General features: G+C 41.7%; 1 protein-coding gene across 2 annotated transcripts in view; it reads left to right on the forward strand.

Annotated features, from left to right (window-relative positions):
- Positions 1 to 25,921, forward strand: part of cadm1b (cell adhesion molecule 1b) — a 178,117-nt gene that overhangs the window by 142,440 nt on the left and 9,756 nt on the right. For both annotated transcript variants that reach the window (XM_021588090.3, XM_021588089.3), the window contains 4 exons: positions 2,534 to 2,692; positions 3,955 to 4,051; positions 4,384 to 4,556; positions 12,487 to 12,540. In XM_021588090.3, the coding sequence (XP_021443765.1) occupies positions 2,534 to 2,692; positions 3,955 to 4,051; positions 4,384 to 4,556; positions 12,487 to 12,540 (483 nt within the window). The remainder of the gene's footprint in view (positions 1 to 2,533; positions 2,693 to 3,954; positions 4,052 to 4,383; positions 4,557 to 12,486; positions 12,541 to 25,921) is intronic.

The raw sequence follows: 25,921 nt of genomic DNA on the forward strand, positions 1-25,921 counted from the left end.
TCACACTCATCACAATATGCTATATCTACTGAACTGTTCAGGGACTAAAGAGTGAGTATGGACTTCAACATTTCAGTTGTTCAAATTGAACTAGGTATAGCATTGACATTGAGTATTACCTATTCATAAAGCACTGCGTTAACTTAACTTAGCCACATTACAACAGTTACCAAAGAAGCAGAGCATTTTAGTGCTGGGCTGAACTTGTAGTGTGCCTTTTACAGTGACCAGATAAATGGCTTCAAATGAACTCCCAACTGTTCACCACCCACTCACTACAGCCTCCCCCATGACAGAACAGTGTGTAGGCTACAGTACATCCCTATAGTACATCACTGAGGCGCCCAATGTCTCTACTGGTTTAATACACTCATAAACCTCACCGCCAGATAGCAGGGAGTTGCTATGGAATTCGCCCAGCAACAGCCTGTAAATCTGGTCCCTGCCTACTGAGAGCATCCGCTACCTGCTGCTGAAGGACCACAGCTCACACACCAGCAACACGTTTGCTTCTGTTGATCAAGTCTTTTGGTTGATCAGACTTCTGATTCAACGGTTTGAAAGCCTTGTTTTGAAAACTATAATGTACTCTCCACACTAAAAACACTCATGAACCTCGCTTATTATATTTGACACTATTAATTGCTAAATTAATTGCTAAGTACTTTTGTGAAAATACTTTATTTGAATGCCTCAAGCCCGCTGTAGGCTCCTGGAGAGAGGTGCAGTAGTGTATGGTACTATGGTGTGGTGCCTTATTGCTTCACATTTGTTCAAGAAGATCCATCTATTATTCAGCCTATCCATACCCTACAGCAAGAGGGACAATTCATTTCAGCCTGATCCTATCTGCATAGGGACTGGATATCTCTGTTGTCAAATTATATACATGTATGTATTAGAATAGAGAGGACTCATTTGACTTGCTGAGCATACTCAATATTTAGACTGAGCGAATATAAGATAAATCTGCACCTCCAGTGTTACAGAAGTGGAAGTCAATTTGTGTTTTTGAGATCTTGCATCCTCTGTGGTAGGCTGGGCTGGTGTGGTTACGTTAGGCAGGCAGGTAGACAGGCTCGTTAGATTAGTGAAATGCCACCATGTTGAACAGAGGCTAATCCAGACTGGCAGAGGACGGACGTGGGCGTACCAGGAAGTCACGTCCTGTCGCGTATACTCCCTCCCCGGCCTATAGGTCATCAGGCTGCTGATTATCATCTCGCGCACCTGCACCTCATGACACTCACCTGGACTCCATCACCTCCTTGATTATCTTCCCTATATCTGTTCACTCCCCTTGGTTCTTTCCTCAGGTATTATTTACTCTGTTTCATGTCGGTGCGTTGTTTGTGTTTCGTGTTTATTTTTGATGTATTTATTTATTAAAACACTCACTCCCTGTACTTGCTTCCCGACATGCAGCACACTCGTTACACATCCTTTAGCACCTATGGAAACACAGCTCACTTCTCAATATGACTCTCATAAGCAAATACGCTCATAAGCAATTAATTTGCTTATGAAGCTCCCCACTTGGCACACACTGGTTGAATCAATGTTGTTTCCATGTCATATTAATGAAATGACGTTGAACCAACGTGGAATAGACGTTGAATTGACGTCTGTTCCAAGTGGATCAGGTTTACATTGAAATCCAAGTCACAAGTTGCTGATATACTTATTGAATTGTCAACAACTAAGGATAGATAATCTGAAAACACATAAAAACAGGGGCCTAAATCATTGTTTTTTTTCAGCTACGATTATTACTGAATATTTGCAGAGCAAACCACTAGAAAGAACCTTTCTCTACGGTTGTTTTTCAGCAACCATCTCTCAGGAGTTTTCCCTATCTAAGTGTCATGGGGTTAATAGCTATATAGCAATGTGCATGTTAGTGTATGTGGTCAGTGTGTGTTGGAGCAGCAGTGTGATGCCCTATCTGAGCCCTAGACGTGCTCCCCTGTGACTGGCTGGTCGGCTGGCGGAGATGGAAGTGTGCTGCAGGTCACAGAAGGCCCTGTAATTATATTCTCACTTCATTAAGTGCGAGTAAACCATCACACTCAGCACTATGGCTAACGCGCTGCCCCTGTGGCATTGTAATGCTCTCTAAATGAATGCCCCTCTGACAGCCAGACACATGTAGGAGCCTGGTGGGCAGCTGATTACTGTAGGGGTTAGCCTAGACACCACAGAACAGAACCCCACTCAGTCTCCAGGCTGCTGCATAGACACACACTCATTATCAAACCACAACCACATCATTCCTACCTCACTCTGGATTCAATGAGAATCTTTGGGTTTTTAAACTACATCAAGTAGGCTTGTAAATGTAATGATTTTAAGGTGTAAAAGGTGGTCAATGTCACCTTGTGTTTAGCTCGACTGCACACATAATGCAGTGTGAAATTAAATATTTTTGTTGTGGTAGATGTTGTGGCAATGTGAATAATGTGATCATCTGTTGTGAGTTAAGACATCTCTATAGACGTTGGTTCCCCTCCCCTGTGTATTTTATTGTTCCTAGGCAAGATGACGGTGGATGAGACCTACGACGGGATGTTCACAGTCACCAGTAGGCTGAGACTCACCGTGTCCAAGGAGGACGACGGAGCGCCAGTCAGCTGCATCATCGACCACCCAGCCGTGAAGGACCTCCGGGCACAGAGATACCTGGAAGTGCTATGTGAGTGACCCGGAAGTGAAGCAGGCATGGCCTGGAAATATAATGTTATTGACTCTCGCAGTCCCGAAGGCTATCACAGAGGGGGGATACAGTGCCTTCAGAAAGTATTCATACCCTTTGACTTATTCCACATTTTGTTGTGTTACAGCCTTTTTCTCACCCATCTACACATAATACCCCATAATGTCAAACTGAAAACATGTTTTTAGATTTGTTTAGCCAATGTTTCTACAATTATCATGCTGTAATGCAACAAAATGAGGAATAAGTCAAGGGGTATGAATACCTTCTGAAGGCACTCCATATGAATTAATTAGATCATCAATTCTGTATCTAGTTAAAATACCTGGCAGTCCAGAGTTAGAGATTGGCTTTACAATACATCTCCTGGAATATAATATAATCACCTCCACGTAAAAGTTACCTTTGCTCTAGACTTGTGTCAAATGTGATTTGCTATTTCCTCAAACGATTTATTGGTTGAAGAGGTAGAACAGTCGTCCTTACACAGTGTAGATCATCAGAGAAAGGTTACGCTAACCTTTGGTAGTCTGTGTAGAATATTCATTTATTAAAAGAGACGAGTGCTTTGCCTAACCTTTCTAGGCTAAAGGGAAAGCTCAACTAGAACCGCTTGACATTTTGGCAATCTTCTGCTAACATAGATAAGAGAAAGAAAAAATATCTATTTTACTTTAAGGTTAGATAGATTGTCTGAACACATAGTCCTTTTCTCTGTTTAACCATGGGGCTATGTTCCTTTGATAGCTAGGATTATGTAGTCCTATTCCACTCAAAGCCTTAGTCGGTGGAGTTGAGCTGAAAATATACTGGTCATACAAGAGTAATAATATAAGTAATGGTGTAATGACACTATCGTAGCCAGCCAAAGCACTCCTCTAAACTCCCCAATGCATTATAGCGTGGTCCTTTGTAGGTCAGTTGGTAGAGCATGGTGCTAGTAATGCCCAGGTAGTGGGTTCAATTCCCACGACCACCTACATGTATCCGTGCATGACTAGAAGTTGCTTTTGAGAAACCTGTCTGTATATGTTATATGTATTTTTATATTATAGCTCACTGACAAATGTCTCTTTCACTGGTTTGAATATACACTATACAGCCTTTTTATAGAGTGACTAAAAGCATGAATCAGGTTGAGATAGGTTAACATTGCTATAGCTGTGAGTATGATATGAATTAGAAAGTGTGTACTGCTTGTAGACAATGTGTATGTGAAAATACCATCTGCCTACTTTCAGATCAACCAGAAGTGAAGATTGTTCAGGCATTCCCTGAAGGTTTAACAAGAGAGGGAGAGAATCTAGAGCTGACGTGCATAGCAAAAGGCAAACCACAGTGAGTATCCATCCATCCACACATATCATGTAATACTAGTTAACAGTACAGCACTCTGTCCTTAAAAATACCAACATAGACAGCTACATGACACTTCCAGGCGTCCTATATCCCCTTTCTGTCAGCCAAAGCACTCCCCTAACCTTTCCAATGCATTGTAGCATTTAAATGTTACCAATTGGTAGTGTGTTCTGTGTATAATACATCATTAGACGGAACCTGCCAATGGCTCTCCCACACTGATCTGAGTTCTGACCTTTAGAGTGAAATTTTGTCTATTGAAGGGGGTCGTGCAGGGTCTTTCTGATGTGGTTGGTATTTGTGTCCTCCAGGCCCCATCAGATCAGCTGGCTCAGAGTGGATGATGATGTGCCGTCTCACACTGTGATCACCGGCTCTGACCTCTTCATCGAAAACCTCAACAAGTCGTACAACGGCACGTACCGCTGTGTGGCCTCCAACGCTGTGGGAGAGGCCTACGATGACTACATCCTCTTTGTATACGGTACGTACTGTTATACGGGGCGTCGTGGCTACTGTCGCCTGTAGTTTGTTCTGTGATTCTATCTATATTTGGAGATGAGTCCAGGCAAGGTGGTCTGTATTGCTGATACAGGTTTTCATGTTCACAGTGTGTACAGATGTGTCTAGTAGATTTGTTGCCATTAGGTAATCTTAACCACTCATTAGAATTTGCTAAATTTTCAATTGAAGCTTCTCAGGAGTCAGTTCACTGAATACAGGTTTCTCTAGGTGAATACATCACAGAAACCATATCACTGACACACTGTAACATAGTAACAGATGGCTCTGACTAACAGATTTATTCTAACTAACACTGACAGAAAATCCTCACTCTAACATGTATGGCTCTCTGACTTAGGTTACTATGGCACTTATAGCAATGCCACTCTGAGATTGTATTTCTGTAAGTGCTCTTAGGCAGATGGTGACGTCTGTTTGTCCCTCTTAGTCCCCTAGTAATTATCTCCCATCAAAAGGATGGCACGTGCTATTAAATAACAGTCCAGGCCTATTAAGGGTTTCATCCTATGACTGAACTCGTAATTGGCGCACTATCCACTCTCATCCATTAGAGGCATGATTCAAACTCCCTCTCTAATGTCACTGTCATACAGTTACTGTGTCTTTGGAAGTATTCAGACCCCTTGACTTTTCCACATGTTGTTACGTTACAGCCTTATTATAAAATGTATTCAATCGTTTTTTCCCCCTCATCAATCTACATACAATATCCCATGATGACAAAGCAAAAACAGTTTTTTATACATTTTTGGTACAAGCTTGGCACACTTGTATTTGGGGAGTTTCTCCCATTCTTCTCTGCAGATCCACTCAAGCTCTGTCAGGTTGGATGGGGAGCGTCGTTGCACAATTATCTTCAGAGATAATTGTGAGATGTTCTCCAGAGATGTTCGATCAGGTTCAAGTCCGGGCTCTGGCTGGGCCACACAAGGACATTCAGAGACTTGTCCGAAGCCACTCCTGCGTTGTCTTGGCTGTGTGCTTAGGGTCGTTGTCCTGTTGGAAGGTGAACCTTCGCCCCAGTCTGAGGTCCTGAACACTTTGGACCTCAGCACTCTCATCAGTTATAGTCACAGCTGTGTACATCCCCCACCCACTCAAGCGAACCCCAAGACGGCCCTCAAGGAACTTCACTGGACTATATAAACTGGAAACTATATACCCGGAGGCTGCATTTAATATAGCTGGGGAATTTAACAAAGCTAATTTGAGATCAATGTTACCTACATTTTATCAGCATATTGATTGCACGACAGGTAGGGCTAATTCTCTCGCCCACTGCTACTCTAACTTCTGCGATGCATACAAAGCCCTCCCCCGCCCTCCCTTCAGCAAATCCGACCACGACGCCATCTTGCTTGTCCCGGCTTATAGGCAGAAACTCAAACATGTTGTACCAGTGACGAGAAACATTCAACGCTGGTCTGACCAATCGGAAGCCATGCTCCCAAATTGTTTTGATCACGCGGACTAAATAAGTGCATTGGCGATGTCATACCCTCTGTGACAATTAAAACCTACCCTAACCAGAAACCGTGGATGGATGGCGGCTTTCAAGAAAAACTGAAAGTGCGATCCACCGCATTTAACCATGGAAAGAGGTCTGGTGATATGGCTGAATATAAACAGTGTAGTTATTCCCTCCGCAAGGCAATCAAACCAGCGAAATGCCGGTACATGGAGAAGGTGGAGTCGCAATTCAACGGCCCAGACACAGCCCAGGATGTGGCAGGGTCTACAGGAAATCACAGACTACAAAAACAAAAACAGCCACGTCACGGATAGCAATGTCACGTTTCCAGGCAAACTAACTACTAACTACTAACTACTTTCTTTGCACGCTTTGAGGATAATACAGTTCCACTGTCGTGACCCGCTAAGAAAGACTGCGGCCCCCCCTCTCCTTCTCAGTGGCCGACGCGAGTAAAACATTTAAACATGTTAACCCTCGCAAGCTTGCTGGCCCAGACGGCATCCCTCTCCGCTTCCTCAGAGCATGCGGAGACCAGCTGGCTGGTGTGTTTACGGACATATTAAATCGCTCCCTATCCCAGTCTGTTGTCCCCATATGCTTCAAAATGGCTACCCATTGTTCCAGTACCCAAGAAGGCAAATATAACTGAACTAAACGACTACCGCCCCGCAGCACGCACTTCTGTCATCAGGAAGTGCTTTGAGAGACTAGTCAAGGATCATATCACCACCACCTTACCGGCCACCCTAGACCCACTTCAGTTTGCATAATGCCTCAACAGGTCCACAGATGACGTAATCGCCATCGCACTGCACACTGCCCTATCCCATCTGGACAAAAATAATACCTGTGTAAGAATGCTGTTCATTGACTACAGCTCAGCATTCAACACCATATACCCTCCAAGCTCATCATCAAGCTGGAGGCCCTGGGTCTCAACCCCTCCCTGTGCAACTGGGTCCTGAACTTTCTGACGGACCACCACCAGGTCACTTCGCTGACCCTCAACACCGTGGTGTGTGCTCAGGGGTGTGGGCTCAACCCTCTCCTGTACTCCCTGTTCACCCACGACTGCGCCATGCACGCCTCCAACTCAATCATCAAGTTTGCAGACGACACAACAGTAGTTGGCTTGATCACCAACAGCGATGAGACAGCCTACAGGGAGGAGGTGAGGGCACTCAGAGTGTGGTGTCAGGAAAACAATCTCTCACTCAATGTCAACAAAACAAAGGAGATGATCGTGGACTTCAGGAAACAGCAGAGGGAGCACCCCCCTATCCACATCGAAGGGACAGCAGTGGAGAAGGTGGAAAGTTTTAAGTTCCTCGGCGTACACATCACAGACAAACTGAAATGGTCCACCCCACAGACAGCAACACCGCCTCTTCAACCTCAGGAGGCTGAAAAAATGTGGCTTGTCACCTGAAACCCTGACAAACTTTTACAGATGCACAATCGAGAGCATCCTGTCGGGCTGTATCACAGCCTGGTACGGCAACTGCACTGCCCTCAACCGCATAATGCATCACCGGGGGCAAACTACCTGCCATCCTGGACACCTACAGTACCCGATGTCACAGGAAGGCCAAAAAGATCATCAATGACAACCCCCCAAGCCACTGCCTGTTCACACTGCTATCATCCAGAAGGCGAGGTCAGTACAGATGCATCAAAGCTGGGACCGAGAGATTGAGAAACAGCTTCTATCTCAAGGCCATCAGACTGCTAAACAGCAATCACTAACTCAGAGAGGCTGCTGCTATATTGAGACCCAATCACTGGACACTTTAATAAATGGATCACTAGTCACTTTAAACAATGCAACTTTAAATATTGCCACTTTAATAATGTTTACATATCTTACATTACTCATATCACATGTATATACTGTATGTTATACCATCTACTGTACCTTGCCTCATCCATATACTTATATGTACATATTCTCATTCCCCCCTTTAGATTTGTGTGTATTTGGTAGTTGTTGGTCATTTTTAGATTACTTGTTAGATATTACTGCACTGTTGGAACTAGAAGCACCAGCAGTTCGCTACACTCACATTAGCATCTGCTAACCATGTATAGGTGACCAATACAATTTGATTTGAGAAGTTTTTCATCAAGTATCTCTCTGTGATTTGCTACGTTCAGATTTCCCTCGATCCTGACTAGTCTCCCAGTCCCTGCCGCTGAAAAACATCCCCACAGCATGATGCTGCCACCACCATGCTTCACCGTAGTGATGGTGCCAGGTTTCCTCCAGATGTGACGCTTGGCATTCAGGCCAAAGTGTCAATCTTGGCTTCACCAGACCAGAGAATCTTGTTTCTTGTGGTCTGAGAGTCTTTTAGTTGCCTTTTGGCAAACTCCAAGCAGGCTGTCATGTGTCTTTTACTGAGGGGGTGCTTCCATCTGGCCACTCCACCATAAATGCCTGATTGGTGGAGTGCTTCAGAGATGGTGGTCCTTCTGGAAGGTTCTCCCATCTCCACAGAGGCCCTTCTGAGTCTTGGTGGTTCCAAACTTCTTCCATTTAAGAATGATGGAGTCCACTGTGTTCTTGAAGACCTTCAATGCTGCAGAAATATTTTTGGTACCCTTTCCCAGATCTGTGCCTCGACACAATTCTGTCTCAGAGCTCAGCGGACAGTTCCTTCAACCTCATGGCTTGATTTTTGCTCTGACATGCACTGTCAACTGTGGGACCTTATATAGACAGGTGTGTGACTTTCCAAATCATGTCCAATCAATTGAATTTACCACAGGTGGACTTCAATCAAGTTGTAGAAACATCTCAAGGATGATCAATGGAAACAGGATGCATCTGAGCTCAATTTCGATTCTCATAGTAAAAGGTCTGAATACTTATGTATTAAATAAATGTGCCAAATGTTTCACAAAACTAGTTTTTGCTTTGTCATTATGGGGTATTGTTTGTAGATTGATGAGAAAAAAAGATATTTAATACATTTTAGAATAAGGCTGTAACGTAACAAAATTTGGAAAACGTAAACGGGTCTGAAAACTTTCAGAATGCACTGTACAGTATCTACAGGAAAATATTTGAGGTTTGGGAATCAGGCTGTAGCCTGGCTTCCAGATGGATCCTTTGTTTGGAATATGATTATTTGGGGTTTTGAACAACACACATCTAGCAGTTCCAAATAGATTTAGCTTCAGTTTGGTGCTTGTGAGAAAGTGAAACAGCCAGGATAGAAAACATTTTCCATACACACCATCTTTTGATATATGTTGTTTTGTCTTTTACGTTCATACTTGTTGTAGCACGTTGGTTTGATGGGGAATGTGAGCTGACCATTTGTTTTGGAGATTCACTCCTCTCCCATGCATAATCAAGTTCTATAGTAGGTGTCTCTTCATCTAGACTCTCCTCATGTCTCCATATTGCATTGTCCTACATTTCTTTGAAGGAACAACCTGTTCCTTACTCAACAGAGATAAACTGGACGAAGTACGGTACACGCAAAGAAGACTCATGAATGAATTTCCATGGTGAAAATGTGTGTTTGCTGGTGTAGCAAACATGCTAGCATGTGTGAGCTGTACATGCTTTGTAGAAGAATTAACTATTTGTATGCCTTTTGCACAGTGAAATATCCCATTTTACATTTTAAGTGCAGCTTTGCAATCTTTTACCACCTCAACATTAGAAACAGCATATCTCTGGTGTTATCAGAGCTATCAGTGCAGTCTCTATTCTTCTAGTTAGATCATTAATGAGACACTGGAGATTTGAAAAAGGTGCTAATAATGCTGTTTAATTATGTTTGAGATTCCCAGTTCTATTATTCCACAGGATTAGATGCCAAACAAAATAAGCCATGCTGTTGGTCCATAAGAGGATTGTTTTGCCTGACTAATCATGCTAGCTACTGTACACTAGCTTAACGAGTGTGTGTTTCTGAGCATGGCTACGTCTAGGGGTAAGCATGATGAGAACCACAGATGTGTCAGATTAGCAAGTGTGTCTCTAGGTGAAGAGACTGCTGGGTGGCTTTTTCTGTGTACAATATCCTGTTTTCTACGTGTATTAGGCCCTGGAGGAGCCCATTAGTGTCTAGTGTTGGAATCCACAGCTGCTCTTAGTATGTCCCTGATGTTCATTAACGTGGATCTGTCTGAGGACTATGTACAGTAGTTGTACCATGTCAAAGCTAGATGACCAGGAACACTCCTAACTACTGAAGGGCAACAGGAGAGTACAGTATGTGAATCAATGTGAGTGCTATTCTAGACATATTAGATATTCATGTATGCTACTTTCTGAGCATGGGAATGTTCCGTTTTCTACTCTCATCTTCCCTCAGCCTAGCACTGCACTAAGAAACACTCCATCCCTAACAGAAATATTGTGACCTCTCTGTGTACTCCGGCACTAGAAGGGCAAGTCTACAGTAAATAACAGACCCTGTTTAGTTGTCAGTTGTATTCTGGTCTAAGGGTGAGAGAGAAGGTAGATAGGCTTGTTGGCCTCTGCTGGTTCTGAGTTGTTTTCAGTAAGCTGTGAATGCTGCTCCATGGTTGGTTTAAGTCCAGTGTGGGAGAAAACAGGTCCAAAACAGGCTCCCAGCTAGTCTCCCACCAAACTCTATTCGTTGTACAAAGCTGACTTGGTGCTATAACTCACACATACTGGCTGTTGGCAGGAGATCAATTATGTATTTTGCTCAAGGGTTTGTAATGCAGTTGACTCCCTGACCCAAAGATTTCCTACACGACCATGAGGTCAAAGATTCCCATCTGTGTGTCAAGCCTAGTCAGAAAGCATGCTCAAATATGGCTCTGTTGACCCTGAGTTGGATGAAGGGCTGCTGTGAAAACAAACGTGTTGAATCACACAGATTCTGGCCATCACCCATCTCTGCACCATAGAACAGAATAACAGATGAAACATCAGGCTGCAAATCAATAACCCAGTCATACAGTGTCAAGAGAAAACATAGTTTAATGTGTTTTGAAAAATCCATCTGAGGACATGGTTGTACTGTAGTACTTTATGGAGTATTTGTTTGAGTCAGAAATCTCCTTTGCCCAATGATGAAGCAACTGTGCATATAAAGCAATGTATATAGAATTGCTAAAAGGTGAAGAAAATCATGTTTATTAGCTGCCAGGTTTAAGAGGGCATAGTTAAACAATTTCTCCCATGTTGTTTCAGTTTTCTTACAAATAGAAATGCACCCTGAAAATATGCCCCCTTCAAATATATTCATATTTCAGCAATCATAATGTGGAGCCAAGTCATCCAGCCTGCAAATTGCCCATGGAGAATACTTGTTTGCTAGACTATTATATGTGCCACATCCCATCCAGGCCTTTGTGGCAGCCTCTTATCCCTGGCCTGCATACCCTATTTCTCAGACTCTGACATTTCAGCTATCAGACCGCCTTCGGTCACAGAGAAAGAAGAAATCCCCCATAAATATTGTTTGCGGAGAATCTGTTCCTGATATCCCCTTCCTCACCTCTCTTCCCCTTTCCCCCTCCTTCCCCAGCAGCGGCATTATGCCGCCCTTGATGTTTTATCATTAGTTTGGAAGTGTGTGGTCCCCTACTGTGGACTTCTGATGGGCACAGACAGTAAAGGCATGGAGACAGCCAGCCAATTTCTCCCGCTGTGACTTGTCCCCAGCAAGGGGCCGGCGCTATCTCTCTCTGTGCCAAAAGCAGGCAGATATTCCCTGTGGCAGGGAAGCTTTCAAGCCTCTTAGCACCGCTGCATACCTGTATTGGCCTCCATTTTGTCATTCTCATTATTTTGTTTGTGGTGTTATGAAAGGCCTCATCAGTACACTATCAGTCTGTTACTGTTGCAAGGGGTGCAGAAGAACTGCAGGGAGTGTGCCAGAGTTGCTTAATGCACTGCTTAACTTAATTACTGGAAATAATCACTTAATATGTTCATTTATGACTTCCCAACTACCCGTTGAATGTTTATGAGCAATATTGGACACATTAAGTTTGTTTTTCAAACTACGGTATTAGTATACAACATTTTAAATTTGATGTGTTCATGCCAACGTTTTGGCCTATTGTTGATGAGTAGAGGTTTAAGTAAGGTGGGAATGACCTGATATCACGCACTATGCATTATCTATGCTCTGATATTGCCTTCACTATCACTAGAAAAGCCATCAATGATGCGTTGACACAGTTTACAGATGAAGAAGGCAATTCTGGAAAAGCAACGTCCTTCCTGAGGGAAAAACATACACAGCATACAATACAGAACCTAAATCATGATCTCTATAGTGGTACTACAGTAGTTACTTAGAGATTTGACACTTTCCCAATCCTGCTACTTCCATACTTGCATGAACCCATCCTTAATGGCTTCTCACACTTTCTTTATTTCTTATTCATGTCTTTATTTTGTATGTTTTCCATCTAGATGCTCCTACCACGATCCCCGCACCCACCACCTTGAACCTAGACAACACCCAAGGTACTGTATGTCCACGCTTTGTTCACTCTCACCCCTCGCCTGTGTGTACGTGTGTGCATGCTTGCTTGTGTGGGTCTGCAGTAGTGTTGTACAACGAGAAAGAGAGAGTGGGTGAGAGAGTTTGGGAGAGAGGAAGAGAGAGGGAGAGACTGCGGGCAGGCAGTCTTAATCAGATTGTCCTGCTGATAGGTGAAATGGCGGACGACCTACACTGTGCTTTCAGTGACACCTGTCACATGTTTGATCTGTGAGGATGGAGGAGACATGTTGGTCGCTTGGCTCTCTGCTATCTTATCAGCATCGCCATGCAGCCTTATATCAACCTGCGCACGCTGTCATCACATTCACATTATAATGCCCTTTACATCTCCCCCATCAAATCACAATCACATCCATCTTTGTAGGCCTGGAAACATTGACCGTTTTATATATATATATAAAGAGTTTGGCAAACTCTATATATATTTTTTTAGATGCATGCCAGCAAAGCAACTACACAACACAACACTAAACAATACATTAACTGCACTATAACGGTGACAAATGGTGCCCACAAACTGTTAGGGCCTAGACAATTGTCCCAACTGCAGAGCTTTCTTTTCAGCACCATGGAGTGAACTCTTACCACGGCTACACCTGGCTGTCAGCGGAAAGGAAGCAATCCAATGTTATTTGTTGCCTAGACTTTACTGCAAATGACACTCAAGTCTTGAGAAAAAAGCAATACACTGATATTGCAGTTATCATGACAGCCTTTATAATAGGATGCTTGAAGTAGTAATAGAATGAAACAACCATGCATTCTATTTTTGCTCTATTATAGTGGCCACTGTAGTACTGTAGACATCGATCAAGTGTGTGCAAAAATAACTTTCACTGAGTAAAAAATGAAATAAACCCTCCTCACTCACACAAGTATTACTGTCAAGTTCAACACCACAAAAACAATATTTTGGGCCTAAACTGCACATTATTACATTGTACACTTTTTGCACTTTTTACCCTCTGTTGGCAAAACTGATCTCTTTCAGGCAGAGAGTACACCTGGCATAACCCTTTTCATCCACTGTATTGAACAAGTGAGAAAGAGAGAAAGTGTGTGGTGTTCCTTTCAACTCTATGGTGGCATCCCACTTAAACCAGGCCCAGCTCCAGCTACACTTGATCCCTGAATCCACTTGTTTAACAAACAACGCCTCATTTTCACCTAATTCTCTCATTCTGAAAATTAACCACACACTGTAGAGGGAAAACATTAGTTCACAGATAGTGGTTAGTTCGTTAACTAGTTAACATTTCACACAGATTGCCAGGGTCCAGTAAGCAACTAACGCGTTATAACTTGAGTAACGGCAAGGAGTCGTATACCAGTTAATACTATAGAGAATTGGTTAGGTTACTAATGTTAGCTCATCTGATGTTGTCGTTAGCTGTCTGACTTTGTGTAATGTCCAATGAGCACCGATACGTTTTATCTATAATTTCTCTTCATATGACAATGATTGAAAAGTATTTGCCAGTAGATTGTCGATTTGATTCATGATGATGACTACTTGTCTAGCTTGCTAGCTAAGATGTTGCAATCAAAGCTATGGTAGATATAATGTGATTTGACATCATTTTATCTGTGGCCAATGACCTTGTGCCTTCATGGATGGGCACTTCTAATGTAAATATACGGCAGCACCCAAGGGGCTTGAATTGTTTTGCCCTCCCTTACATTTTGTGGTGACTTAGTGTCCCCATGAGTGAAAGCAAAAAATGTTTGTATGTGACTTTATTAGCTCAATACTTTAAAAAAAAATGTTTGCAAACTGATATGTGACACATATTAATGCCAAAATATCATGCAAAACAGGCAACAAAAAATATAATAATAATAATAATAACTGCCCACCTGGCCTGAATGATGGGTCGCCACTGCTTATGATATGGATGGAGGTCAGTTTATTTACAGTGTCAGCTGGCCCACCTTTGTACATACCTTTTAGTGCTGGATCTTCTACAGTACTGTATGTAGCTCAGTTCCTATTCTTTTAGTGCTGGATCTTCTACAGTACTGTATGTAGCTCAGTTCCTATTATTTTAGTGCTGGATCTTCTACAGTACTGTATGTAGCTCAGTTCCTATTCTTGTAGTGCTGGATCTTCTACAGTACTGTATGTAGCTCAGTTCCTATTATTTTAGTGCTGGATCTTCTACAGTACTGTATGTAGCTCAGTTCCTATTATTTTAGTGCTGGATCTTCTACAGTACTGTATGTAGCTCAGTTCCTATTCTTTTAGTGCTGGATCTTCTACAGTACTGTATGTAGCTCAGTTCCTATTATTTTAGTGCTGGATCTTCTACAGTACTGTATGTAGCTCAGTTCCTATTCTTTTCACTTTTATGGGAGAAGTGTGTTGCTATTGGTAAAACAAAAAAATGTGTATAATATGGTTGTTCAAATAAACTCAAAAACAAAACAAAAATCTGTCTCTCCTGCATTGTAGATAGCTCAGGTTTGTTCATATAAGGACACATGGAGACAATGTACTAGGATCGCCAAATTAATTCATCAGTGAGAGAAAGTCCATTTAGAAGATAATACATTTCTGATAAACTGGCAGTGAGAGAAATAGGATGGGACTTCTGGGATGGGTTGGGGCTTTTAAAATGTCTATTGAAGCCTAATGTTGGCCAAAAGTACTTGGCAGCATCGGGAGGTGACATTTAGAGATAACTAAATATGGTATTTATATTGCAGAGGAACTGCAGGATTGACAACTGCCATTCATTATTTTATATTTTTTTGGACTGTTGTTTGCCAGCTAAACCCAGATTTCTATCAATATTTGCAAGCATAGTTCCCTCAAACGTTTGAATGAAAATCTACGCTATTGAAGTACTCCATAGGTCCTGCTTTCATTATCTACTAACACACAGGGAAGGGGCAAATGCACTTGCATAGCTGACAATGTACTTCCAGAGCTAGCATGAAGTCATCCCAATTCATTCAAAGCCAGCCCATCAAGATGTACCATACGTACAGTACATGTCCCATGGCATGTCACACTGCAGGCTCCTACAGTGGAGGAGGTGGTGGTGGGTGGTGGTACAGTATGGGCTGTTTGATTTCCACTCAGGCACTAGAGAAGTAATCAGGTCCCTTTCATGCTGGTGCTGGAAAGCTCCGGAGGCCATTTTGTGTGTCTGAGTAGAGGGAGTAGAGAGTCTGAGTGTCTCATCAACTGCACAATCAGGTCTACAAGGTGAGTGAGTGGTCTGTGATATGAAGGAGGTCTAGCCCCTATTTCGAAGTTTTTTTTATTGTCCATTTGGAATATTTCGCACCACAGAAGAGGGGGAACTTTTCTGTATAGGATCTTCTGTATCAATGACATGCTACTATAATGTGTCCCAGTATTTGTACTTTTATACAGATGTAGGATCTTCATTTGCTCACCCTGTTGCAGGAGAACCTTCATGCAATGCAGGACATTTTCATCCTGTAGTGTATTTCGAAGTTTAAAAAGGCTTCAGAAGTTTGTAATTGTTTCATTTTTTCATTAATTATAATCTATATATTAATTCACATGCCCTGTTGCTGCAGGATTATTTTCCTGCTGTACCAAACTGGCGCAAAAGATCCTACATGTGTATGTCTGATGTTTTATGATTGTCCTTGGATTAGGACAAAACTCTGAGGAGACTGTTGAATGATCTTATATGGTCTCTACAGAGAATCACAGATGATACTGTAGTTATAGTATTGGGGTTCAACTCCCATGGGTGTCAGCCAACTTACAGTGAGAATGCAATTTGTAAAAACAGGTGGTTGTTAAAATGGTGTGTTGTGTTTTTCATTGTATACCAATTATTCTTCACTTACAGCTTACTGCATGCGGCAGTGGAGACGTTTGCATAACTCCTCAGTGATTTCCGAGAGACAGGACTTAGACGGGGGTTTGACATGATTTCTGCAGTGCATGCTGGTAGGATGTAATAGAGCTTTCTTGCTGTTCACTACTCTTCTAAATACCATGTCACAGGGGCCTTGTTAACCTGGCCTGCAAAGCGTCACATTGCATTACTCTAAGCTGCAGAACCGCACCTTCTGTTGGCATTTTACTCTGTTCAAGTATAAAACGAATATTCGCAACAGAGGGTAACATGAGTGTCATGAGCAGAATATCCTTGTATGCCTGAGGCCCATAGAGATTGAAATATAATGTTATGTACCATAGCTTTACATTGTACTTAGAGAACTCTTCATTGGACTTCACAGGGATTCCTGTTAGGAACAAATCGAGGACTACTTAAGCTAGTTCCTCCCTGCCCCGAGCACCACACAGTGCGCTCCTGTGATGTGTGTGAATGGTGTTATCCAAATGAATGTGTAAACATACAGCTCTCAAGCTGCCATTTTCCATTGATCCACACAAGCAGCCATCCCTCCATGTGGCCTCTCCACTTCCCTTTATGAAGCTAAGGGAAACATTCTGTGGGGTTCCATTCTGAACAAGTTGTTTATGCACCGTTTCCTCTTTGTGTGGCTCCCAGTTCATGTAGAATGTAGCTTTTCATTTCCACAGTGTAATGCTTTCATGCCCTGCTAGATTTTTCTCTCCTTGATAAGTGTTTTTATTTTTTCTTTGCATATCCTTGGTGTAGCCTAGCAACAGGCTATAGAGCCAGTGGTTCAAGGCCTAAATATGGTTTTGTGTTGAGGAGGAGCAAATGCCATGGTAAAGCATGAAACCACAGAGTCGTTTGTACATCTCTGGTGTAGAGCTGGCCAGCCCTCCACCTTTTGTATCTACTGCTCTATCTCAGAGAAAGAAAGAAAGGAAGAAACAAACAAACAAATAAACAAAGAGAAAAAGAAAGGGGGTGCTTGGAGAGTTGTCAACCTTTTCAGTGTTCCTATATAAAAGATGTAGGACTAAGTCCCTGCGGAGTTCAGGGGAGAGATGAGCCACAATCTATGAAAGCATTGTGTCATGGGTGTGATAAAGCCTAACCTCTTTTCAGTGCTATACTGTCAACGATAGGTACACCAACATTTACTTAACCGAAGGTTATTGTGAAGTGCATTAAAAAGTAGGTTTTAAAGCAGCTGTATTAACCTTTTTAAAGTAAAGAGACTGAGAGTGCAGGGGTTACCCAATCGTCTTTTTCCTGAAGGTCTTCCACCTCACAAATGTATGGGGAATTTATTTTAAAATATTTTTTACTATTATAAAATGGCACACAAACAAGTACAGTGCCCATCCTAATTCATAAGTGCTGCCTCTCTGATTGGTTTGCTAACCTAATGCAATGCTCCAGGCACCATGGCTTTTATGGAGGATCTGGCGTGAATAGATTTCAGCCAGCATTATTAAACAGAGTGGTTTCTGGTATTGTGCAGGCAGGCTGGATCCTATTGGTGAGGGGGTAGTAGTCATTCTGATTCTACATCTCAAGGGGTATAAAGGCAGTCTGCTGAGGTAAAGCCCTCACTCGTCAAACATTCAGAGATGATCCCAGGGAGGGACATCATATCCTGGGTAATCTCCTGCTAACCCCCTCCTTACCTCGCCTTGGCTGGAGAGAGTAGAGAGTAGAGAAGCATCTGGACAGAAACACTTCTCACCATTCACAATGATCTCTATTGAAAACTCAAACCACTTGACAGGGCTCCTGTACTGTACATTGTGCCGGTGTGCATGTTGAATAAATGAACTGTAAGAAGTAAATGTTGAGTATCCTGTTCAGTTAAATGAGATCTCCAGAACCCTGTGGTTTAACAACTGATCCAGATGTACAGGCTCAGTGGCTGGAGGAGCACTAAGTCCTCCGCATGTAGGGTATCCACAGTGCCCCGTTCAGCTGCAGGCTCTATATTGTCTTAATGTATATTATGTATACAGCGCCAAAGATAGGCCACTAGTCATGCTGCCTGCTACCACACAGATCTCCGTCAAGCCTGTGTTTGTATGCTGCAAGGATGCTAGCCCACCACAGCGTATCCACTATCATCCAGCTAAATTGATCCTACTCCAGGGAAGGACCTTTCATCAACAATGAATGAGTCAATCTGAGTTTAGCTGGCACTAAGAATAAGGAATGAATGGAACACTTGACCTTGACTTTTCTCTCCTCTGCTTTGTTTTGTGAGGCAATTTCATTGTTATTGACTATAGCTGAAATGTATTGGAGTGAAACTAGAGAAAGTATGCTGTCTTACTGTAAGTGGACGTTGATACTTTCACAGTTGTTTTTGTGTGTTCTGATATGTTTCATCACTGTCTTATAGAGTATGGCTTCTTCATCTTCCAAAAGTACGTGGGTGTGCCTTCAAGCTGTGCATGTAATCTTCAGTGCAAACATTAGCAAATGTTCTACAAAATGTTGAACTGTCTTTACTGTCATAACAATGCATAACATAAACAATAATACATGTTAGTGGTTAACAGAATGGTTAACAGTATCTTACTGTATGAGCTAAGTCCTATCTGTTAGAAAATATAGCCATGTTAAGTGTTACCAACCACACCAAGGCGAGGTTACATGGTGTCACTAAATAGTGTTGAATCCTGAATATGTCACTGAGTTAATGGGCTACAGTGGAAGTGAGAAGTCTTCCATGTTCTGACGTTGAAACTCTACAGTGCCTAACTTCGGCACACCTCATTGTGCTGCTGAATCACTGCCAAAGATAGCTCTGCAGACAGACAGGCAGACGGATAAGCATACAGGCAGGCAGACCAGAGTGTGACTTTATTATGCTGATTCTCCTGGTGCTAAGACAGAAGCAAGAAGACATGTGAATCATTCAGCTGTTCACGGCTTTGACTGAGTGAATCCTTTGGATACATATACCCACATGGTTTAGCACCTTTGAAATCAGATGGCACCTTATCATAATGTACTCATTTAGGGCTGAAGTAAAGTCATCCTAGTGTATTATGAAATATACTGTATGTGGAAGAGAAGTGAATGGTAGAGGCAATAGGTCAGTTTCCACTGCATAGGGATTAACAATAAATGAACTGTCTGAGTCAATAGTGTTAGAGCCAGGCTTGAATCAGAATGCACATCAAGCCTGGCTCTAACACTACTGATTCAGACAGTTAGTGTGCGTTAATTCATTGTTTATAAAACATTTAGTCATTTGTCAAACATTTAATGCAAACACTTAACACTTGTATATCATTAGCCTTTGAGGCTTAACATTAAATGCTTATTTGATATGCAAATGATGTTGACTCATAATAGCAGATTGGTTCCCTTTGTAATGGGTGTGCTTTGCTTTCTTGATTTAGCAACAAAAAATAAATCCATTTATGTGAGGAGAAAATTAGCCACTAGCTCCAATTTAGTCTGTACAATAGTCCACTCTAATTGGTCCCCAGGGGTGTGTATAGGTTGTATTGTGCAAGGATGACGATGTTCAAAGAGTGTCATACTAAATGAAGATGGTTTTCTCATATAGGCCTGATTTTAACTTGAAATATGGATATTTAACTTGGAAACGTTACAACTTTTTCTCAGATCTTGAGCAGCTAATGTTAGAAGATCATATTTGGCAATATTTGAGGTAAAAAAGGAAAACAGGCACAGATGGATTTAATATTCCTCAAAACCCATTATGAACCCTTTCAACATTCTTAGGTTGACATGCACAGCAGGAGAATGTCTAACCAGAAGTGGTGTGTTAGTTTGTCTACCTGCTGACCCTCCAAAGGGTAACAATATACGGCATTGGAAGTTCAGAGAACTCAGTTCCTCTAATATTCTTTCTGAGTAGGTTAGAGTCTTGGTTACGTTGTCCACCGGAACATGTGGTACAGCTGCTACTGTGAGAGCAGGGTAGAGCACTGGAATATCTTTTCCATTAGCTAGTCAATCACTTTCCTTAGCCATGACCTTCCCCAAAAAAACACTTTAAAGGAACACGGTAGAAGCAGGCAGCATTCAGTATCCTTTTGTGTGTAGTTGAGAAGCTTGTTTTGTCAAACCAAAGTTTCCCAAACTACATTTTTGCTAACATCCCATGGTCCAGAGTTCACAGTCAACTCTCCATTCATAGATTTTATTTGTTGCCATCAGTCCTTCACCTGTATTTACGCATCTCCATAAAATGTCATGGTTGAGTCTGCGAATCTTCACTGCTTTGTTCAGAATTGATAAAGCAAGTTTGTTTCTGAATCTCTAGCAGGCTGTTTGATTAAATCATTAAGACACACAAATTACTCAAGAGGGAGTCAGAGATCAAGATAGCCTAACCAGAAGAAAATAACTTTCTCCCGCTGCTGCTGGTCTTCACAGAATTACGCTCCTGAAGTTGTCGGTAATAGGCTACACCAGCAGTTAGGAACCCTTACCATTTCTACCAATCTTCATGCCAGTTTAGATTTTCATATGCACATTTTCGTGGAACAGTTTAATTTCAATTTTAAGTATTTGTATCTCAAAATCATTACCTGTGGTAAATCTACATTCTATCTAAATCGAAAAGAAAATTATACAAATCTAAATGTAACTTTTATTGCCATTGCCAACTATGTAAAATAGCGTACATACAGCCAATACATAAAAACATTGCAGCCTGCAGGTAGAAAATATCCTGATTTTTTTTAAAAATCCAATGAATCACATTGGCTACACATGGCCTGTCTGCAACGAACTTGAAACATTGTATCAACTATCAACTGGGTCACCCAGAAACTCATGCTAGCAAACTTGAAGCATTGTATAAAATATTCTGGGCCCGACCTCCCGAGTGGCACAGTGTTCTAATGCACTGCATCGCAGTGTTGCGGCGTCACTACAGCCTGGGGTTCGAAATTGGGGAGAAAATGTAAAAATATAAACAACTAAATATTCCGCGCCGATGAGCTCGGGACAGACACAGCTGTAGGCTATTAGTGCAAGGGATTAGAAGTAATCAGGTATTTTATGACGTTTCCACTGGATCAGAGCTTTACATTTTTCACCTTCTTGCCGAGTGGTTATCGAAAGGGAGAGAGCTGGAAATATTCTTCAAATACAAATACTGTCATTCTCAATTGATTATAAAAACAGATTTCATTTATGTGCTGTTTGAGGTGAAGAAAGATTACATTGAGAAGCTCCACAGCTCATTAGTGGTGGTGAGTTAAGACAATCAGAAATATTATCAGACATCCCCAAATGGGCACATTTATAGGCCTACATTTGAGCGCAGGCCAGGTAGACTAGTCCAACTTCAATATTTGTAATCAACATTGACCGGAGCGTTTCAAACAAAAGACGCTGAATAAATTGACAAAACTCGAAATGGAAAGAAATAAACAAAAGCTTTTTTTCAAAAGTGTAGCATAGGTTGTGAGTTCTACAAAACACATGTCCACTCCAACAATGAGGAAGTTAAATTACTGTAATAATAATATATTCAATGCATTAACAGAAATTACCATAACCTAACAAACATTGCAGATTAGAAATTATGGGAATTAATGGTAAATGTAGGTTACTACTGGTGATATACAGTACCATTCAAAAGTTTGGACACACCTACTCATTCAAGGTTTTTTACATTATTTTTACTATTTCTACATTGTAGAATAACAACTATGAAATAACATATATGGAATCATGTAGTAACCAAAAAAAGTGTTTAAACAAATCAAAATATATTTATATTTTTGATTCTTCAAAGGAGCCACCCTTTGCCTTGATGACAGATTTGCACACTCTTGGTATTCTCTCAACCAGCTTCACCTGGAATGCTTTTCCAAAAGTCTTGAAGGAGTTCTCACATATGCTGAGCAATTGTTGGATGATTTTCCTTCACTCTGCAGTCATCAACTCATCCCAAACCATCTCAATTGGGTTGAGGTTGGGTTATTGTGGAGGCCAGGTCATCTGATGCAGCACTCCATCACTCTCCTTCTTGGTCAAATAGCCCTTACACAGCCTGTAGGTATGTTTTGGGTAATTGTCCTGTTGAAAAACAAATGACAGTCCCACTAAGTGCAAACCAGATGGGATGGCGTATCGCTGCAGAATGCTGTGGTAGCCTCGCTTGTTAAGTGTGCCTTGAATTCTAAATAAATCACAGACAGTGTCACCAGCAAAGCACCATTACACCTCCTTCTCCATGCTTAATGGTGGGAAAGTCGCATGCGGAGATCATCTGTTCACTTACTCTGCTTCTCACAAAGACGGAGTAAGGTTGGTTTGGTTGGAACCAAAAATTTTGAATTTAAAAAATAAAAAACATCTCAGATGTCCACCAGTCTAATGTCCATCGCTCTTGTTCCTTGGCCCAAGCAAGTCTCTTCTTCTTATTGGTGTCCTTTGGTAGTGGTTTCTTTGCAGCAATTCCACCATGGCCTGATTCACAGTCTCCTCTGAACAGTTGATGTTGAGATGTGTCTGTTACTTGAACTCCTTGAAGCATTTATTTGCGCTGCAATCTGAGGTGCAGTGAACTCTAATGAACTTATCCTCTGCAGCAGAGGTAACTCTGGGTCTTCCTTTCCTGTAGCGGTCCTCATGAGAGCCAGTTTCATCATAGCGCTTGATGGTGTTTGTCACTGCACTCGAAGAAATGTTCAAGGTTCTTGAAATGATGGACTGTCGTTTCTGTTTGCTTTTTTTAGCTGTTCTTGCCATAATATGGACTTGGTCTTTAACCAAATAGGGCCATCTTCTGTATACCACCCCAACCTTGTCACAACACAACTGACTGGCTCAATTAAGAAGGAAAGAAATTCCACAAATGTGCTTTTAACAAGGCCCACCTGTTAATTGAAATAAATTCCAGGTGACTACCTCATGAAGCTGGTTGAGAGAATGCCAACAGTGTGCAAAGCTGTAATCAAGGCTACTTTGAAGAATCTCAAATATAAGATATATTTTGATTTGTTTAACATGTTTTTGGTTACTACATGATTCCATATATATTATTTCATAGTTTTGATGTCTTCACTATTATTCTACAATGTAGAAAATAGTAAAAATAAATAAAAAAATAAAAACCCTGGAATGAGTAGGTGTGTCCAAACTTTTGACTGGTACTGTATGTGATGGGGAATTGATAGACATACAATGAAGTTGCACACAATGAAGTTAAGAAACAATGAATGTCCATGAAATGGCAGGAGAGAGCGCATTCGGGAGAGAGCTGTGCCTTGTGCATCTGAGACACAATCCCCATATTCTTGGACCGTGGAATCCACGCGGCCTCCTCAATGGATTAGTCCACTCAGACAGGCGCAAATCAGACAGTTGTCTCGTGTGCCATGAAAAAAAATATCTATATGCAACTGCTCAACTAAAATACAGACCCCTTTTGTCATACAGTATTCCATATAAGGCACCCAGACGTTCTGAATGTTTCACAGTATATACCCTTAATCTTGTAATAAATTAAATCTAATGATGCATAACTTGACATTTCTGCCATCCATTGTGACATTCTGGGAGGATAACCAACCTTCCAATTAATGGCAATGCTTTTCTTAGCCACCATAAATGCTAGGTTACACAGTTTCTTCTGATAACAGACTCCAGTATCAACATTTCCAAGCAAACAAAAACAGGGAGAAGCCTGAATTCAGCCAGCCTTGACAAGATCATAACATATGCAAATATGTCTCCTTTTGTGTTTTACACCTCCAGCAGAGGATTTTCATTTCTGAGTGCATGATATTCATTTTCACTGGTATGTTCTATGGATGGTCTTAACTTGCAATAATTTATGTCTGGGATTATATGAACATGACTGCACATTCAAACATATCTGTATGCTTTCATCTTCATCAATAGTGTTACCCAGGTCTTCTTCACATTTTTGTCTGTCATGTTTTGTGTCATCGGGAAAAGCCTCTATAAACCCTTGATAACGTCGGGAATTCAACTTTAGAGGTTTGTCAGACTTTCTTAAAATAGTTCAAATCTTTGAAGCTTCTTGCTTGTCCATTGTTTGCTGCAAAGAGAATGCAGTGTTGTATCTTCAAGTTCACCTCAGAGCCGTCACAGACTGGTCTTCGCTGGATGTATGACTCTGATGAAACCCCTGTCACCATCTGATCCTGCTCAAATGAGGCATGACAAAGAATGTGTAGATATATACATTATATTATCCAATAATAGAATCAATGGTTCAATAATTGAAATGACCATTATTCGCAGATCCCAGACTGTAACCTAGCTTTCAACTCAAGATGGAACTTTGTATCCATTCACTGATTACCATTCAAAGTGAATTTACTTCTGTTGAAACGGGACAAAAAGGCTACAAAACATTTCCATACACACACCAGCTGTTAGATGCTGCTACCTGACAGATAGCTAGAGGCTAGAGCTGAACAGGCTGTGGTAGCTACTAGCTAGCTCTAGTTCATTCTCTTCAGACAGAACTTCAGTCGAGGGGGGATGAGGCATTAGCTAACGTTCCATGTCAGTTACACTACTAGCTCAGCACTGAGAATAAATCATTTTTTTCTGTTAAGTCAAACAGCTGTTACCTTGTTAGCTACATCAGTGAAATAAAGAGTAGGCCCCGTCCCCAGTGAAAGTTGCAACCCTGTTCCAAACAACACATAAAGGATTGACCTCACAGGCCTAAAAGACACTTTCAAATCTAAGGCTCAATTCAAATCAGTCCAGCCTGCCTTTGCCATATTTATCCTGTACAGTGGATTATAATCAATTAACATTTTTGTAGGGGTTGATAAATCAAGTCTGAAATTTAAAAGTGGAAATTACAAGCTTGGCACATCTGTATTTGGGGAGTTTCTCTCATTCCTCTCTGCTGATTCTCTCAAGCTCTGTCAGGCTGGATGGGGAGCGTTGCTGCACAGCTATTTTCAGGTCTCTCCAGAGATGTTTCATCCGGTTCAAGTCCGGGCTGTTTTTAATTTTTTAATTTAATTTATCCTTTATTTTACCAGGTAAGTTGACTGAGAACACATTCTCATTTACAGCAACGACCTGGGGAATAGGTACAGGGTAGAGGAGGGGGATGAATGAGCCAATCGTAAACTGGAGATTATTAGGTGACCGTGATGGTTTAAGGGCCAGATTTGGGAATTTAGCCAGGACACCGGGGTTAACACCCCTACTCTTACGATAAGTGCCATGGGATCTTTTGCAGGAACACTCAAGGACATTCAGAGACTTGTCCCGAAGTCACTGCTGCATTGTCTTGGCTGTGTGCTTAGAGTCATTGTCCTGTTGGAAGGTGAACCTTTGCCCCATTCTGAGGTCCTGAGCGCTCTGGATCAGGTTTCCTTTAAGGATCTCTCAGTACTTTGCTCCGTTCATCTTTGCCTCGATCCTGACTAGTCTCCCAGTCCCTGCCGCTGAAAAACATCCCCAGAGCATGATGCTGCCACCACCATGCTTCCCCATAGGGATGGTGCCA

The sequence above is a fragment of the Oncorhynchus mykiss genome, chromosome 27, assembly GCF_057628025.1.
Source record: "Oncorhynchus mykiss isolate SJ-2025 chromosome 27, ASM5762802v1, whole genome shotgun sequence".
NCBI lineage: Eukaryota > Metazoa > Chordata > Actinopteri > Salmoniformes > Salmonidae > Oncorhynchus > Oncorhynchus mykiss.